The sequence below is a fragment of the Perissodus microlepis genome, chromosome 4 (assembly GCF_051167445.1).
Source record: "Perissodus microlepis isolate ML-2025 ecotype Zambia chromosome 4, ASM5116744v1, whole genome shotgun sequence".
NCBI lineage: Eukaryota > Metazoa > Chordata > Actinopteri > Cichliformes > Cichlidae > Perissodus > Perissodus microlepis.
In genome coordinates, this window is record NC_140464.1 from 3,747,970 (window position 1) to 3,767,585 (window position 19,616).

A 19,616-nucleotide genomic window follows, 5' to 3' on the forward strand; every position below is an offset into this window, starting at 1 on the left:
ACTCATGAAACCGTGGCCATTTGGATGCATTGTGACGTTTATAGCAATGGCTGCTCTTATTTGTTGTAAAACCCTGCAGCTACTCTAATAAACATAAGGCTTCCTTTGGTCTACCCTAACGAGGATGTTTCCATGATATTTGAGGAGGGAGTTTGCAAGAACTCCCATAACTGTTGTTATTATCGTTATGACGGTAATTATCATAATCATTTTCCGGACAGAGTCCTCATCTCTGATGCGCAGCTCAGCGGCCCTCTAACTTTTCTTGGTGGGTAAAATGGACCAAGGTGATGAGGTCTGGGATCATTTGAGGTATACAACTAATCCATCTGTGGTCCGCCGGTGCTTTGCCGAGCCCATTAGGAAATTACTCTAATCACATCCGAGTTATGGATTATTATCATCTGCAGGTAGCCACTTCATAATCATTCACTTCTTAATTTGTGGGTTATAAAATCACGAAAGGGATCATTCTGTGGATCCTGTGTAGGATTCACAATGAAAAATGTCTTATGTGACAGAAAGGAAATAATGAGGTTCATGTAAATGCAATGAACAACAGCACATCAGCGCAGACCACAAGAAGGTAAGACACACCGCACAGTTCCCACAGAGATAGTCATTTTGGATCAAAGGAGAGCCCTGTAAATGATACGAACCACATTTAATTAGCAGAGTCATTTGTTGTTTCTTAATTAGTCATTTATGTATTCCCCGATAAAGTCATTTATTTATATACTATAAAGTTTATGCTGCATAAATGCCAATACATATCACACAGTAGGGATTGAAAGCCAGGTCAAATCTGTGAAACTAAGTCAATGAAGAGATGCAATCTGAGGTTCTTCCCTTCTAGAGGGAGTCAAGGAAACATGGATGTGTCCTATGCAGAAGCCTTCAGTCAAGTAAATTCAGCCACCTTCAGTCACCTTTCTCATTTACTATGTGCTAATAGACCTCTCTGCATTGAATCATACTTGTTATTAATCTCTGTCTCTCTTCCACTGCATGTCTTTGATCCTGTCTTCCTTCTCTCACCCCAACTGGTCGCAGCAGATGGCCCCGCCCCTCCCTGAGCCTGGTTCTGCTGGAGGCTTCTTCCTGTTAAAAGGGAGTTTTTCCTTCCCACTGTCGCCATGACATATGATTGTTGGGTTTTCCTCTGTATGCATTATTATAGGGTCTACCTTACAATATAAAGCGCCTTGAAGCAACTGTTGTTGTGATTTGGCGCTGTGTAAATACAACTGAATTGTATTTATACAGTGTATGCAGCACTTTTCATATACTTTGAATACTTTTCTTTTTCCTGTTATTATGGTTTAAAACACAAAGGATTAAAACACTTAAGGCACTCTCTTGTGACTGTAAGAATCTCAGACGAATGCTCGATTGTCTGTCAAACTCATAAAATGAACACAAAAAAACTTAGATTGTATTTATCTGCAGAATACACATTCTTTCCAGGTTATTGTTACTTTTTATGCTATAGTTATACAATTTCCTCCCACCCATCCCCTCCACCCCCATTCACCAACTATCACTAGAGGCTATCTCACACACAGCTCTGCTACTGACTGCTCTCATTTAAGCAACAGCGAAGCAGTATGTCGGAGGGATCGATAGCAGCCGCCTACGAGAAAGTCGTATGTGTGTGTGCTTTGCAGTGGGAACAGCCGCAGCCTGTTAGCTGCATTCATCTTCAAACTCCCATGGTGCTATGGTCACCAGTGAATGGCACGGTGTTTACACAAGCTCCTTAAGCACCCTACTCTATTAACTCTCTGCATTTACATGGTGCCCACATCCATTCATTTCTCCCGGGAGGTGAGAACTCTCGTAGTGATAGATTACAGGAATTGTCCAATTTCTGCTCAGGTTGGATCCTATTGGTATAATAGCAGCAAAGATAATAGCTTCTATTTCCACCCCTGTGGCTGGTCAGCCGCATTTATTATTTGAGTATTTCCTCTTTATGGTTAGGTAAATATTCTACTTAACAATCTAATGCATTCACTCATCTGTCAGCTATGAGTATGTGTTGCACAGTTGGAGCTTATATAAAGGTATGATTACAGTTTACAGTGTAGAATGATTGAAATTTAAGAGTGTTGGATCCAAATATGAGATGATAGACGGAGGAGATGAAATTCAGTTCTGATGAGTTTGAGAGTTTTAGTGTTTTGACAAAGTGACGAACAGACTAAGTTAAAGTAAGAGAAAACTGAACATTCAAGAAAATTAAATAAAAACGTTTTTAGTATAAATCAAAGAATATAAACTCAAAGTATTTCATGAAGATCTTATTAAAATGGGCCCTGAATAAAACCAAGGAGTGCCAATTGTGAATCTGCAATATTGGAAAAAATCATCAGGTAGGAAGAAGGGGAAGAAAAGTAAATGAATTAAAAGACTAGAACACACAGATTGAGAGAGACTCGTACAATCAAATGGAGGAGACACAGTGAAAGGGTAAACACCAAAGAGCGCTATAAAAAATTCAAAAGTTGTCTAAAGTGGATGGTGAGGATAAGGCTATGGGTTTTTTCCTTTGGCTCTTGCTTGCTTGCCTTCTGTCCGTTCTTTGTTTGGCACATCAATCAATCAGAGCAGCGTTTGTCCCTCACGCTGCTGTGGCTTCTGATTGGATCACAGTGGTGATTCAGCAGCTTGAAATCCTTTGTCCTTCCAGACAACTCAGATCCCATATTTCAGCACAGATAAAACCCTGGAGTTCTCTGCATGTTTTTTTGTTTGTTTTGTTTTTTTCTTCAGAAAAATACCAACAACAACAAAGGAATGATTCATGAGTGTACTCGGTTATTTTGCATTGTTGGGATTAGCACTAGGGCTCAATAGCACAAGGATATATCCTTCTGACTGTTGGTTTACTGATAGTAAGCGGGACCACATTACAATATACACCATATCACCTTTTTGAACACCAGTGGCTGTTGATGATGGTCGGAATCATTCAAGCAGCTATCTGAATTAATTAACCTGATAAAGGACACAGAGGGAACAGGATTAAATTGCTTAATGGCCAAACATTTGACCATTGCTCCTCAATTTGGGCCACAGTTGTCCAAATAACCTTGTTCGTTTTTCCATCTAAATGCAAATGGATGGGTGTTGAAGAAAGTGGAAACCACTGCTATTTGCCATCTGCCCATTTGTGTGTGCACTATTGTGACCATTAGGTTTTGTTCTGGTATTGTACAAAATGCATGGCCTGCTCACTCCGCTATGAATTTCAAGAGGGTTTCAGATGGACCAGGACATGATGGGAGCAAAAGGTATTAATACATGTGTCATAAAAGTAATGAGGCTCAGTGCTTTTTGTTGATGGTGTCAGTGACCAGGAATGCAAAGGCAGGTTGGGGTACAGGTATTTTTGTGTGTTCTTTGAAATTATTATAAAGCGAAACCAACCTCATTGTAATTCTCAGTGGATCCAAATCTGTTTTTTTTGTCTTAGAGATATGCATAAGGTGTTTGTTGGTGTGCCAGGACACCTGGTTATAACAATGCTGAGATGGTTCTTATGCCCAACTCATCTTTTATATAGTCCTGTGAGAAATTGATCTCATAGAACAACCTTTACCGGCAATAACCTTGAAGTAAACATTTTCTGTATGACTTTATCAACCTCTCAGGTTGTTTTGTAGGAATTTTGACCAACTCTTCTTCATTAATTGCTTCAGTTCTGTGATTTTGCAGGCATTCATCTATGCTCAGCTCTCTTAAGGCCAAGCCCCAGCATTTCAGTTCTGTACTCTGACTGGACCATTCTACTGCAGATTCACTGATGTGCTTGGCATCATCATCCTGTTGCATGATCCAATTTTTAGGCCAAGCTTTATCTGTCTGACAGAAGGCCTCACATTTGACTCTAGGATAGCTTGGTGTACCGAGGAGTTCACAGTCAACTCAATGCCTGGAAGGTAGCTTGAGTTGACTGTTATTGTGAGTAACAGTGTACTGTAAATGAAAGGAAAGGAAATGAAGCGAATAAAAGAAAAAACATACTTGGTATTTTTCTAATTGTTCTGTAATGCACGTTGACTTCTCGCACTAACTGAGGCCTGTAGAGTCTGAATGTAGCTCTTATTTTTGTTTTTGTAATTTCCCTGAGCATTGCATGGTCAGCACCTAAATGCTCCACATCAGTAAACTGCTAAAACCTTTCGCTTTTATAGAGGTGGTCACACTTCCAGATGATCAAGTAGATTTTATTAAGTGCATATAACTGTTATTTACCCCCAGAATTCCTATGGAAACACTTCCAGGACTGCATAGATTCTTTTTTCACTGTAGATTATTGTAAGAGAGCCCTTTGGACTCATTTTTGAATGCAGAATCTTACTCTACTTACTTTATCTAGAGCAGACCTTCCCAAAGTGTGTGTGTGTGTAAGGGGGGGGGGGGGGGGGGGGGGGGGGGCACAGAGCCATTGCAGGGGGGGGCGTGGTATGAAAAGGGGAAAAAAGACAACAACGCTTGGACACTGCTAGCACAGGGCGCCCACACAAACGCAAAGCAGGAGATGAAGCATCGCTGAATATGTTTCCAAACCAACTTCATTCTAAGCCAAAGACTAGAAAATATGGTGAAGCATATCTGCCCTTTGGCTTCACCTGCACAAGTGCCAAGGTAGGTCTCCCCTGCAGAATTGGTCTTTCCTTCGTTGGGAGCAGCGCTGGGCTCTTCATATCACGGACAAACAGGATCCCACAGCTGTTTATGTTTTTGAACCCATTTTGCACAGAGAGGCATTTTTTGAAAAATGTATTGACAGCAATGTTGAATATTATTACACAGGAAAAAAACAACTACACGTAAAATAATTACACCGTGACGCCTCTGCCTTTGTAAATGGAGGAACAGTAACTGCGTGTGTGTATGTAAGCGTGTAAAACCTGAAGATAGAGACGAAATACTGTTAATCTGACTATCTGCCATTCTGCAATTCATCTCATGTAAACAATAACGTGGCGCACAGTGTGACGTGAACATTTTTCTTGTAAAACAAAGGGGGGCCTAGCATAAAAGTTTGGGAACCACTGATCTAGAGTATATTTATGGCCAATTTCGAATCACCAGCTAACCTGACATGCACTGGACTGTGTTAGGAAGCTAGAGTATCCATGGAAAGCACATAGAAGTGAACCCACCAGGTTTCAAACCAGGAAACTTGCTGGGAGGCTCCAGTTTTGACCAAGTATGCCACCTGTGAAGGATTAATTAGTGAAGGAGTGCATTTTAACCCAAAGCACAGTCATTTCCTGAACACAACCCTTGGCCCAACTATTAGACTGTATATAAAAGACAGAGACATGCATCGTGACACACATTATAAATTGGTATGTGGACTGGATTTTGAAGTGTTTCACCATTTTGATCATAGTTTCTGGAGACATAGGTGTCTGGAAACGTTTTCAGGTAACATTAGCAAGCTTGGCTAGGATAGTGCATCGAAGAGTGTTTCAGTAGATCGCCCACTTTTTTGTAAAAAGGCTATCAGACGAGGGTAGTGAAACGTCAAACGCTCAAACCACAAACAAAAACAACAATTGTGTCTCACTGCTGAAACCATCATGTTTCCAAAGGTTTGCATTGCAAGCTTCACAGTTTTGCAACCTCTTAGTGAGTAGTTGGCGAGAGTTCAATACAAAGTACTGACTGTCAGGGCAATCTGCTAGCAACAAAAGCAATTGCAAGGAGGTTTTTGCTGCAGCATCATATCTTTCTTTGTGACTAATTTCACCTAGCAACAGCAAGCAACCTCCTGCAAACACTTACCAACTGGCCCGAATTCACATTTTTCCCAGCCGTAAGCAGTAAGGTTAGTGACCAGGCCTATGTGGCAGAGACCTTACTTTGTTTTTTACTGGCTTTTGGAGGAAAACTCCTGTGGCCATTTGAGGAACTGCAGTTTTTGGTGCTTCTGCATCTGCATAATATCCAAGTCCTCCCCAGGTTCACGCTACGGGTTTCGGAGGTTTGTTATCTTGGACTAATATAAGCACACATTATTAAACGCATATATACAACACACATGGTTTGCTTTAATAATTTGTAAACAAACAGAAAAATGCACAAGAACAGTCATAATTTGTTTGTTGAAGCCTTTAAGTTAGTCTCCGGTTATTTGTGCAGTTACATAGACGTGTTTTCATTCATACCACATTTATCTGTATTATAAAAACTCCTCTTTGACTATGAAAGACAATACAATCCTAAATAAAAAGGACAACAAAGCCTGTATGGCAGCCAATGAACTTCACAACTTGTTAAAAAGAGTAATAGAGCTATAGAGCTATACTGCATGAACAGGAAATATTGCACATAGAGAAAAGGCTCTTGGGATGACATCATTATTAATTAAGTGAAAAGAAGGAGCAGAATTTTGTGAAATTAGTCGAGCGAGTTGGATGAACACATATCTGTCTAAAGCAGTCTATTAATCACGCCTTCTTCAAATGGCCCTCATTTGTGCAAGCACTTTCCAATATAGGAAGAAAAAAATAGTGTACAAAGACAGTAAAGTTGGAAAAAAGACAACCTCAAACTGACATCATTAAATGCATATCTGACATTAAAACAAAGAAATACATTTCTTGAACTTAAGATACATTTGGCCAACCTTTCATGCTCCACAACGTAAATCAATTTTAAATGTATTGTTATGACAAGAAATGAAGCACACTTAAGGAAAACGTGCAACAATGCATGAGCGTACTTGAGCATAATCACAGAATTGAATGGAATGAGTCATTGCTTTCCTTTGAAGTTTTCCATTTAAATTGCACAGTCGAAATCATAAGTAACATTGTATCCAAGTTGTATATACAGTGGCTGACCACTCAAATATCTAAAGAAACAACAATTTTCCTGATATCTTACTTGTCCAGTCTGCTGAGAGTTGTCGCAAAGAGACACAATTTCAATTTCTTATTTCCTGATATTTTGGGAATGGAAATAGCAAGTCTGTAGAAATACAAAGGTTATTCTGAGGAGCATTTCCTGACCTTTAATGAAAACATAATGTCATTTCTGGCCTTTATACCATAAACTGAGCTACAATATAAAAGTTGGATGTAGCTTTAAATCTCTAATTTTATAAAAGTCTATCAGAAAATGACTGTACTGCTCACTTGATGTGTGACACTTTCTGTATGAGTTCATAGTTTCAATTGTTAGTTACAAATTCTCTTTAATTTAGCAGGATGTTTATTTCTAAAGGGTGTGAAAGTGTTTTTGGATTCTCCATCAGACACACCGCTTCAGCAGAAATGCTTAAGTTGGTGGCTACGTCCATCTTTTATATTCAGTCTAGGCTTAAATTAAGATGGGACTTGTCTTAGTGAGAAAGCTATTTTTTTGGACATGTGACCATTTCCTAAAGGAGGTGCTTAACTGGCTTTCCTTGGGATTTGAATTGGGACTTAAATAGGGACTAGATTGGCAGGAAGCAGCATGACACTCCACCTGTAGTTAAAAAGTGCAATGGCACGCTTAAATTTTCCTGCACTTAATAGAAATTTGCCTTAAAAAACTGCCTTTGGCAATCTTTATGACACACTGTGGCGAGTCCATGTAGAAAACCCAAGCCCTGAAGGAATTACACAAATCCTAACAGCCACGCTTCTATTAATAGTATAAAATCTGGACCCCGACTGTCTCACTTCCTGGACTGGATCTTCATATAGCAACCGAGAAAACCTTTCCCACCCCCCAGGTCAACTGAAAACAGAAGCACAGTATTTTCACATACCTGTAAGCCCATAAAACTTTAATAAATCTTCGTCGAGTAAAGTTTAAACAACTTTCAATAAGAATTGGAAGATTGATATACCTAATGGTTGTTTTGCCTGCAAAGTTTGAGACTTCTTCAATTGAATTTTTGAGGTATATATACTGTAACATCTCTCACCATATAGGTTTTCGCTGCTGGCTCTGCTGGTAAATTATAGTCAATAATATTGCACAGAAAGCAAAGACAACAAGCATGATTGTTCAGTTAAGAGCATATGGGATTCCATACAATAAGGCATTGCTTTAATGAAAATATCTCAAACATTTTAATCAATGCTTCACTGACAGGCGATTGTGATGTCCTCTTTAGTACTGATTGGTCCATCACATCGACAAACTATTACACAACCTGTGCACTTCTTAACACGGAGTGCTTGATATGTAGAGATGGAAGCAGCTGACCAATCACAAACTGAGAATTATGGATGGATGGGGTTACGGATGACAAAGCAAGGATATGGAAATTCAGCAAATTTGAATGACCATCAGGCTCCGTTTTCACCTGTAGATTTATTTCTGCAGACTGAAGCTGCCAGTCAACACTGGCAAAAGTTTTTTTCACACACAATCATTCTATGCTACAAGCACAGTTAGAAAAGAAAAAAAATACCCCCCAGATATATATTAAATCCACATATTTTGCCGACATCTGTGGAAATAATGCTATTTGGGGGAATTCACCTTATCTAAAACAAAATTTTAAAGTAGGAATCAAGGATTCCAGGTGGGAGAAAAAAATAATGCCGGAGGGCCAGCTTTTCTAGGTTAATGCTGCTAATGTAGCCTATTTACAATCTCCTATTATATGCAACAAAAATAGCCTCGTTTTTCACTAATAAGCTGATATGTTCTGGCCATTCACCGAACAAGAAGAAGAAGAAGAAGAAGAAGAAGAGAAAACTTAATCGAAAAAAAGGGAAGTCATTAATTGTGCTTTTTAACCCACAAATCCACTTCATCGTTGAAATGGGACAATTCAAGAGGCACCATCTGAAGTGCTTACATCAGTTAATGAGAATCTCTAAAGCTATAACAAGGACTGAAAATACAAATAGTAAATATATTATATTTATATATTTATAAAGTTGATACAATTCCCTTCCAGTCCCAAATCCAGTTTAAAAAATATTTTCTTCACATTGTCTAATGTCCGACATGAAGGATCTTTGTGTCGCTGCGCAAAGCCCTTATGATGCTCTAAAAGAGAAATGTCTTTGCCAGGGTTTGATTCTAATTATCCAAAATCTGGATGACACAGAAAGCTTGTGCTAAAAAGCCGGAAGAGTTATTTTTTTGTTCTCTTTTCTTAAATGCAGGAGGTTGTTTTGATGAGAAGACTGAACAGTTCTGCTGAGTATCCTTCTGTCGATGTTGGTGGTGGGTCTCAGGAATGCTTCAACCCCGGAGTTAAACAGTTACCTCGTTCTTACTGGCAGTGTGGTATGTGTGGTGGTGGCCGGGAATGTACTGCAGGTGGTCCACCGTGTGTGTTCGTCGGGAAGCAAACGCCTGCCTCTTAGACGTGGTCACTTGGTGGTTGACCGTCAGCGTGTTGTAGGAGTCAGTAGAGGCACTGGGTTGAGAGTACATCTTGGTCACCTTGTGGCGGTCCATAACTGGCGTGGTGGGTATCAGCATGTCAGCATGAGACATCGCCCTCGCCATGGCCTTCTCCCGGAACTTGTCACGCCTCATTGCTGGGGACAGCAACAGCGGATCCTGGGAATGGAGGCGGTCCGCTGAGAGCAGCTGCTCTTCCGAGAGGTGGCGGCTGCTTCCATATGCTGCAGCCGCCATCACACCATATGAAGACAGGCCGTACTCTCCACGTCGCGGCGTCCTGGGAGGAGACAGGACGTGGTCCTGCGACATGGCCCTTTGGACTCGACGAGGACGTTGCCGCTGCTGGTGCTGCTGGTGCTGCTGGTGTTGCTGGTGTTGCTGGGGTTCTGCGTTCAGCTTCACCATGTGGGTTGGTCCCCGTCCACCAAAGTCAGGATGATGCTTCCTGGCGTAGTAGTCATCTATGTCTTTATCACCTGGGGAGTTAGAAGACAAAGATCATCAGGGAGAGGCAAGCGCATTGAGTCTTAATGGCTTTGCTTTGAATGGCTGTAATTTTGGATAGCTTGGCTTATGACACATCTCTCCACAGCTAGCTTTATTACAACAAATTAGCAAAATGCACCCATCAATCACTGAAACAGCAACATTGCATCCCTGGTCAAAAATAGCTGCAGTACACTGGCAAAAACTGCAGTGTGGCTTATGAGGTGGAAAGACAGATGGGGGGTGGGGGTGCCGTTTCCATGCTCAACAGCGGGAGTCAGGAACCTTTCTTATAAACCAGGAAATTATGAGCATCCACCCAGTTTCTTAACTGTTTATCCAGCTTATGATCAGGGGCAGCCTGATCCTGTCTCCCCTCTCATAGGGCAAAAGGAAGGATACACCCTGGGCAAGTCACAAGTCCAGAACAAACAGAGAAAGGCAGACAATCACACATTCATACCTATGGCCAAGTCTTTAAACTGTAGGAGGAAAACTAAGAGAGTACTAGGAGAACATGCATATACAGAAAGGCACCGGTAAATCAGGGAACACTGAATAAACATGTTTATGTCGTTTATGTACACAGGAACATCATGGTGAGCTTAGCTGTACTGACCTTCAGACTGTCACATAATGCCCGACGATCATCACTCTGCTCTTTTGGTATGAGTAATATAATCCAGTCGTGTCTAACCCTGGACTGTCAGCAGTATAAGTCAGTGTGTTAGGAATCAAAGGTTGCGAGAATAATCCCACCTTGTAGCTCGTGAATTAAAAATTATCTTATTTCCATTTGATTTGCAAAGAATTCTGGGTAATAAGGCCCCGTTGCTAGAAAGTCTAAATTTGGTCCAATCATGACACAATGTGTTGAATGAATATTAAAGCAATGGTTGCTCATTGCCAAAATGTTTCCTGGGCAAGTTGTGCTTTGCAGCATATTCATTCTGATACGTTTTACTAATCAAAACAAATTATTGCACAAGCAAGAGCCTGTACCTGCATCAGAAAAATAAAATCTCTCCCCAGTCTTGGTGTCCACCTCTAAGGAGACTCCTTACTGAGCATAAAATCTCTTTTCTGTGGCTATTTGGGTATTAGAAGCATTCTATCTACTATTACTGAAGGCCAGGCTCGTGCCATTTGTGTGGCTCAGTACAGATGACGGTTGCGTAGTGCGTCTCGCGACATCATTAAGTCAAATAACAAAACACTCAGCTGCGGCGGCAGATTAACACGGTCTTTCACAAAAACGCGATCCCCACGGTAATAGTGGCAGTAAGGACTGATAATATAATCCCACACCAGCTGGAAAGTGCTATTCAAAGCAGTTTGAATTGTTTTGTCCTTCCCCTTCGTGAAAAACAGGATAACTCCAAGCTCTTGTCAATGTATTTGTCCTTCAGCATTGAGAACACTCATCAGCAAACCACAGTACTCAACAGTTCATGCGCGGGTGGTGCCTGAACGGGCAACCAGTCATTTAATCCTCTGCCAGAAAGCAGACCGCCGCTCCGCTGTGTGCACACACTCCTAATGGTAAAATCATTACCGCAGTATTAGCCACAGGTAGCTCTCAGCAGACTTCTGTCTACCTGGTTTTTGGCCGTGCTCGCAAAAAGGGGAAGGCTACCAAGGAGCCTGCCTGATTAACTATTGTGCTGAGCAGTTGTTACCTCTGCAGTAGTTAATTACTGCAGAACACAGAGGTTGAATTGGCGCTTTAGGACTATATCACGCTTCACCAGGTCGTGGAGAAAGGGGATGATGGGAATTGTTTGTCTGGATGCTCGTCTCTCTGGGAGAGATGTCACGCCTGGATGCAGAAGGTCACCTTATTTTCTCCCACTCTGAGGTTTTAATGTCCACTAGTCTGTGCATTCCTAATGAGGGAAGCCCAACTCTTGCCTGTGGCGATGCGGTCTAGCATTCTTCCCCGAAGGGTTGGTTTAGATATGACATTACGGCGGGAAATGTCAACCGAACTACAAGTATAGACACAACTGACAAGCTGTGGCTCATATCTCTAATGACAGGTCAAAGTAAAGTTTCCAGTCAATAAGATCTCAAGAGTTACACTCAGATAATGATATGGCATAAATAAGAAAAAAACCCACAACACGGAGCAGAGTCTATGTAACCTTAGGGTCTGAAAAGGGAAGATTAAAGATTAAATTAGCATTCATTCCTCGTGGTAAAATGTCGTAAACTGTTGTCTATGTGAACACCACCGTGGGGATATCTAAGGTTGCAAAAAGTCTCATAAAAAGTCTATGAGAAGCAACTTTCTGATTTCGTTTCCAAAAGGATGACCATCTGTGGTATTTTCTGCGAACTTGTTTGCTAACGAATTGTCAGTCCTTAGCTAATGAGCAAGCAGTTTAAGTCTTCCCAACTCCTCCCCACATATATTTTTTGCAGTCAAGATGCCTGAAAAGCTCATCTTCAGGCTTGAAAACAGGAATTTGCAAACCAACAGGTGACGTCACAGTAACTACATCTATCTTTTGTACTGTCTCGACTGTGGTGCAAAACGCCTGTTTTAGTATAGAAGTCTATGGGAAAATGACCTCAGTAACCACTTTTCTATTCAGTTTATTGTCTCACTCTCTACTTTTTCTTTATATAACTCAGTATTTATCTTGGAAATTATGATCCCATTTAGATGGATGCTGAAGGATGCCATTCTTTAGGGTTGGATGCTTTGCTATTGACACATCACTACTGCAGTGTTTTCAGTTTCTCAACACAGAGATAGCGATGTAGTAAAATGTAGCAACGTCCCCCACTTTCTACAAATTCTTACACATTGTTTACTTTTATATTTGAAGTCAAAGTTTTCATAGGACAGGACAAGAACAGATCAGAAAACAAGAGATGCTTTTTGTTACAATCAGCTGAAATGAGCAATTTCTTCCTTTCTGCCACTGAGATAAGTAAAGTCATCCTCGAAATGGCCTGCTCCTCTATAACTGCCTCCGCTTCCATTTGATTTAGGTCTTATTCTTTATGGATGTACACATGTTCCACTGTTTACAGTGTAAGTGGCTGAAATGATTTAAGAAGGGCAATGGAAATTACTTGATCTCATCACTGCGGCTCAGATAAAACGCAGCACTTTACTGTTAAAATGATTGCGAGAGGCTGAAGGGTCCCAAATGTGAAGCAGAGCTACAACACAGGAAATTGCTAACAACTGCTAATTAAACCCCAGCTCCCACTTTGCTAGATTACATTCAGTATAGCCAGTGTATTTATGTGTCAGCTATTGATCACAGAACACCGTAATCATATAATGCGCTAACACTCGTGAAATTGGTGGAACATCAATTATAAAGTGATATTCAGAGGTTTGGAGTAGGAGTGGTAGAATGTAAAAGGGAGATAGAGTAATATCATTTAGGTATTTCTTTTTGGGCGGATTAAAGGTGGCTTATTTGTTCTAAAAGGTGTTTTAATCCCTTTTAAGGGTGATTAAGGGGAAAACAGCAGAGCCAAATATGATTGGTTTCTCCTTCATTGTGCCGCCTCCTTGGAGGAGCTAAGCGGGTTATTTTAGAGCTGCGTCCTCAATCCCCGCGTCGTTGACATCGTTGAAGGACGGAGAGGATGGAAGTGCCGCTCTCGCTCTCTCTCTCATACACACACAAAAACTACACACCAGAAATGATTTATAATTGCCAATTTTAAATTGCAAATAAACCATGCTAATTTAATTTACTAATCATCGTCTCTCCAGATGGTTTCATTAAAATTGCAACTAATTATATTACTTTTAGGCTTGTTTCCAAAGATCTCACTCATGCTAGAACTTCTTTTTTCTTCAAGGGATGACTTTCCTTGCGTGTTTGACAAATTCTGCCGAGCCCCTGTCTCAAATTCAAAAAGCTTCTTTGTAGTTCAACATGATTCATCTCTGTGATTTTCTGTGTTTGTACAGGACTCTGGCAAGATAAGAGCAAAGCCCTGAGTTGATAAATGAAAGAAAAGACAAACTTATAAAAGACAAATGTGGAATGCGCTGAGAGGAGATTGCTCTGATGCATGTTTTTCTATCACATAACCACACAGTGTAAAAAAGGACCAGTGACATGTTTAAGTGGCTTTCTCTGTGTGCGTACCTTGCCTTAAGATTGCTCCTGATGCTTTGAAGGTTTTATTTGAACCATTTTTGCAAACTCTTGTGGAGCTCTTTCTGAGCTTAAGGGAAAACTAAAATACACCCAGAAGTCAGCGATGAAATGTGTACTTTCTGGGTGCTAAAGCTATAAGCGAGTAGGATAAAAGCAATTTTATATATACATATAATATATATGCCAGTTGTTAACAGTCATACCAGCCCACATCAGCTGCTGGAATGACTGATCTGCTTCAGCTTTATATGTTTTGTGGACTTTAGAGCATTTAGAGCAGCGGTCCCCAACCCCCGGGCCTCAGACCGGTACCGGTCCGTGAGTCGTTTGGTACCGGGCCACGAGAGTTGAGGCTCAGGTGTGAAATGTATGGTTTTCGTGGTTTTTATCGGTTTTCAGTGTTATTTTGTTATCGTTTTTATCGTTAACTCGGTTTTCCTGGGTCTTTTCACGTGTGTTATGAATAAGTCTTCTTTTTTTCGGTACCGGTACTAGTTTTATTTTGTTGTATTTATCCGCGACACCTTAAAGGCCGGTCCATGAAAAATATTGTCGGGCATAAACCGGTCCGTGGCGCAAAAAAGGTTGGGGACCGCTGATTTAGAGCATACTATTTAAAAAGGGAGTTTTTCCTTCCTACTGTCGCCAAAGTGTTTGCTCATAGGGGGTCGTATGATTGTTGGGTTTTTCTCTGCATGTGTTATTGTAGGGTCTACCTTATAATATAAAGCGCCTTGAGGCAACTCTTGTTGTGATTTGGGGCTGTATAAATAAAATTGAATTGAATTGAATTGAACTATTTAATGCCCCACTCACACAGGCCTAGATACTGGTTGGCAACTGCCTGGCAACCACCAGTTGCTAGAGAAAAAGCAGTTGCTGGAGGTTATAGGCGGTTGCTGTGAAATTGTCTGCAAAGCCAAGGACACACAGACCTAAAGATCTGCCAGTGACTCAGTGAGTAAGGAAAAATGTGTCTTCCTCGACAGATTGGAAAGTGATTGCTTGGTGTTTGGTAGGGAATAGGTATATGCTGCTGGAACAAAAACCTCCTTATCATTACACTGGATGCCTGCATTTTGTATGGACGATGCATGTGTATTCTTTTTAACGCAATAGAAAAACATTTATACTTTATGTTGATACAAATTTGTTGAGGTACTTTTAATGCAGTTGTTGAGTTTGATTAATTTTGGCTACATGGAAACATGCCCCAGAAACGTCAAGCATGAATAAGGCTATATGCAATCAATATTTAATTATAAAATCTCACTAAATATGTCAACTCAATGGACCCTAACAATCCACGTGCCCAGCCTAGAAATTAGCAAAGCTGCAGTTTAATGACCTGGGATTGAATTAATTCACAAGATAAACATAACATTAAATAAACAGCTTAATTTAAAGATCGCATTAAAACATTTTTTAATTCATAAATAGTTGATATTTCCTATTTGTTTTCTTGTTCATGCCTCATGTCCCATCTTGCTGTGCAATAAAGTAAAATAATTTACTGTCATTTAGGAAAGACCACCCACACAGATGGAGCATACCTCAGGAAACTTGTGGCTTTAATGAAAGTTAAATAAATGAAGAAAAACTTGACTCATCACATGAAACCATTCTACGAACCAGTGGACGATGCACCAGTCAGGAGGTTAAAGCAGCAGCATCCACGTTATCATCAAACTGAAAATGTCACCATGAGGATAATGAACTGTAGTATTGGCGAGACATTAAAGTGCCATCCAGTTGTTGTATAGAAGCCATTCAGCTGAAAAAAAAATATGGTTCTTAATATGTCATTAAGAGACATTAGCAACATGACATGGGCCACAGATGGAACTAAATTACACGCCAATTAGATGTCAGTCTATGAGCCGATAGATGAGTGGATGGGAATGAGTGTGGAGCCTCTGAGCGTGCTGTCATGCATTTTAAAAAGTTTATTTCCCTAAAAAGGTGAAAAGTGAGAGTACTATCTATGATGAGCCAACAAACATCTGGAGGTAGTTATCATGATGCATGTCTCTGTAATGGACATTGAGAGGTTTCATCGGGCCCGGCGCGGTGAATCGAGTAAAACCTCCAATGCACAGGCCCGACATGAGGGTGATGTCATCGCCTGTGTTTTTGCAGCGTATCAGGTATGACACAGTGATGGAGGACGACTGAAGGACCACTTGCTGGATCTGTGGAAAGTATTTACTTAAGTCAGACTTGAGGGCCAGCTCGTAGGAAGGCAGCAGATGGCTCAGGTTCTGGAAGGATCTGGACAGGGACAGGTCGTAGGCTTCCGTGGCTGAGGTCAGGATGTTGTTCATCCGCTGGGGTCGCTCTACAGGGGACAGGGGAGGAAGTGGTGCACTGCAGTCAGCACACAGTCAGTCAAAAGGATGGGCTCTACACTGGGAGTCTTTACTTGAGGGAAAAGGAAAGGGAAGTGATGCAGTGGGAAATGTGTGTTGAGAATGATTGAGCAGGACTACAGAGCATTTAGGGGCTGTTTTACACATTTTTTCAACTTTTGGTAAAAAAATTAATAAATAACTGAGACACTGAACAGCAAGTTAGAGTATTAAAAATGTGAATGTGGGCACGGGTAACTGGGGTAACCACTGTAACTACACCCACCATATCTTATGTGCATGCTGGTCAGATTTTGAGCTGTTTTAAAGTCAGAAGTAACAGAAAAGGCCAGTTGTTTCTGTTCTTATCCTCCATATGCTCCTTGTTCCTCCTCCATCCACTCATGAAATGATGTTACACAGATTTCAGATGTTTTTTGTATCTTTCTTCTGAACCATGACGAAAGTTTTTGCCTATTCCTTGCGTCCGTCTGCAACTTTTTCTTGGTTCTTTCCCTTTGTTTTCAAAGTCACTCTCACCCTTTTATATTTAAGCCTGGTACATGGCTCCATTCAGATGAGAAAATCTTTTCCTTTGTGACATTTGGATAGTTTATTTTGGGCATATGTGTATATATCCTTAAGATATTTGCATTAGTTCTCTTAGAAATGCCAAAAACTTGGGGCTCGCTCCAAATGATCACTGTCATTTTTCTTCTGAACTGTGGTGCTTGTTAAAAATAGTCACAACTGAGCGGTGAACTTCGGCGTCATTTCAGCTTGTGATGTCCTGCTTTTTGGAATCTGGCATGGCCAGGCAAACATCTCTACACGTATTTCATTTTCAAGATGAACAGTTCTGCAAAAAAACTTTACAAATCCTTGTTTTTCATTTCAACATTTGTTGACCAACAGCTACCAGTGCGTCAGCCTTAACTACTTTATGGACAAAAGTCCCACTGCCACTGGTGGAAAAAAATCAAGTATGCATATATCAAGGCATGCACTCTGCCTTTCCAAATATTTGTGAAAGAATGTTGTGCTCTAAAGAACTCAGTGAATTCGAGCATGGAATTCTCATACGATGCCACTCTTGCAACAACATTTCCTTCCTACTAGATATTCCACAGTCAACTGTAAAATGTATTTTTGCAAAATGGAAACATTTAGAAACCACAGCATCTCAACCAGTGCTGAGGCACATGGTGCATGAAATTCACCAGTAATTCCAGACTTCCAAAACTCCTCTGGGATTAACATCAGCACAAAAAGTGTGCACTGGGGAGCTTCATGGTATAGATTTCCATTGCCGAGCAGCTTCTGTAGGTAATGTAAAGGTAGCTCAGTACTTTTGACCATACAATCTATGGATGCACAATGTGAACCAAGCTTGATAGTTTACACTTCAACCTTTTGTCTAAACATGGCTACTTCTGGCTCTAAGAACTTCTCAGACTGGGATCCCAGTTTGGAAGATGTAATTTTAATTCTTTGCTGGACAGAAACATACTCAGAACTTTAAAAAGAAGAGATAACATGTTAGACTGAACTGAACTAAAAATGAAAAAGTCAGAATAGGCTGTATTTTAGAAAGGACTATGCTTAACAAAGAGCGCTTTGCTTGCTAAGGCTAAGGATTTTGTGTCAAGGCATTTCAAGGATATTATTTACTGAAGTTGCAGCTTCAATGAAATCACTAATTTGTCTTCTTTGCAGTTCTGAGTCAGCAGGAAACTGCGTCACTCAACTGCATCTAAGCAGCTCAAACGACAGATCATTTTGCATGCCTTTAACAGTTCATCTGGGGATATCTGTGATATGTATAACACCATTACAGCTCCCTGCACTGCACAGAGCTCCTGTGGCTTCAGAATTTAGGACGCCCAGTCATGGGTCACGAGGCACGGTGGGCGGAAAGGGCTGGGATTCGGGCTGGGATTCAGGCAGGGACGCGGGTGCTGGATTTAAAAATAGGACCGGGCGACTACTGCAGCAAGGAGGATAGGGACACACAACACCAAGGAACATATGGTGTAGAGGGGAGACATTCACAGAATCAGAAAGTGTGTGTGGGGGTTTGTGGGGTAGATAGAGCCAGTTAGGTTGAGTGAAGGAAGAGGAAAGAAAAAAATGTGTGTAGAAAAGATTTTAAGGTTGGAGTAAAGGTCATGGATTGTAATGCAGCAATGTGAAGTTTTGCAACTGCAAAAAATACACAAGTGCTTGAACAAAAGGAAAGAAAAGGAGAATAATGACCCTCAGTGTGCAGGAAAAGAATTCAGTTGCTACTATACATGAATTATGTTAAAGAAAAACTGATGAAAAGATACACATAAACACCATGTGTATGTGTATTACTTACCGTATCTCATTTGTCTGTGGGCTAACAAATCCAAGTGAGAAAGAAAGGATCAATAACAATCAATGTGCACAGTATGTTTCAAACTAGAGGTTGCCCTTGGTCAAAAACAATATTGCAGGAATGCTGCCAAGGGTTAACAAAAACGTCCAAACCAGCAACTCTTGAATTATGCATTGCAGCTATGATCCTCATCAGAAGCTAAATAGACTTCAAAAGTGCTGTTTGAAGAGTTTTATTTGGTTCTGAAAGCACTTTCGAAACCCATTTTCCCATGAAAAGCCGCCCTGTTTAAGAGGCAGACAAGCGCAGGCAGGATGTGGATGGCAGCGCTCCGTTAATGGTAAAAAACTTTGTTTAATGACTCAATGATGATAACTTTAACCCGAAACAGTGACACAAAACACTGGCCTCTGCAGTTTTAGAATATCACAGAGGGGATTTTTGTAAGTAATTAAAAATCCAGGATCCCTCTTTCATTTCACAGCCATTTAGATGCAGAACCGTTCAGTAATTCCACAGTGAAGAGCTGTTCCCCTTTCACAGAAAATCACATTTAGAAAAATAGATGGGATGCTATGAGAGTAACTGGGTTTTCAATAACTCGAGCAAACTGCACAGGCGATCCTTTGATTATCACACTTTTTGCTTTTCATTTTCTCCGAGGATTTCTTTATCAGCTCCTTGTACTTTAAATTCCCTGTGAAAGGCATACTTTTGTTTTTGAAATTGGAAATAGTCTATCACAGAAATTGCTCGGCTTTCTATCACTTAGAGATAATAATGCATATCATTTTGGAAAATGAAGCCAATGACTGCCATGAAATCAGGCTAAACTAAAAAGAGTATATCACGTTATCAGTCTAGGGTTACACAGTGAATTGGACTCTGCCTGTAACTACACAT

The 19,616-nt window shown here is 40.6% G+C and overlaps 1 protein-coding gene across 4 annotated transcripts in view; it reads right to left on the bottom strand.

The window, feature by feature from the left end:
• Window positions 1–6,048: 6,048 nt before the first annotated feature.
• shisa6a (shisa family member 6a) overlaps window positions 6,049–19,616 on the bottom strand; it is an 87,619-nt gene continuing 74,051 nt past the window's right edge. Inside the window, exons 7-9 of one of the 4 annotated variants that reach the window (XM_084925122.1) lie at window positions 18,714–18,734; window positions 16,213–16,341; window positions 6,049–9,857 (exon numbers count right to left, since the gene is read on the bottom strand). In XM_084925122.1, the coding sequence (XP_084781248.1) occupies window positions 9,226–9,857; window positions 16,213–16,341; window positions 18,714–18,734 (782 nt within the window). In that variant the 3' untranslated portion in view covers window positions 6,049–9,225. The remainder of the gene's footprint in view (window positions 9,858–16,212; window positions 16,342–18,713; window positions 18,735–19,616) is intronic. The other 3 variants (XM_084925123.1, XM_084925124.1, XM_084925125.1) reach the window with 3 other exon arrangements.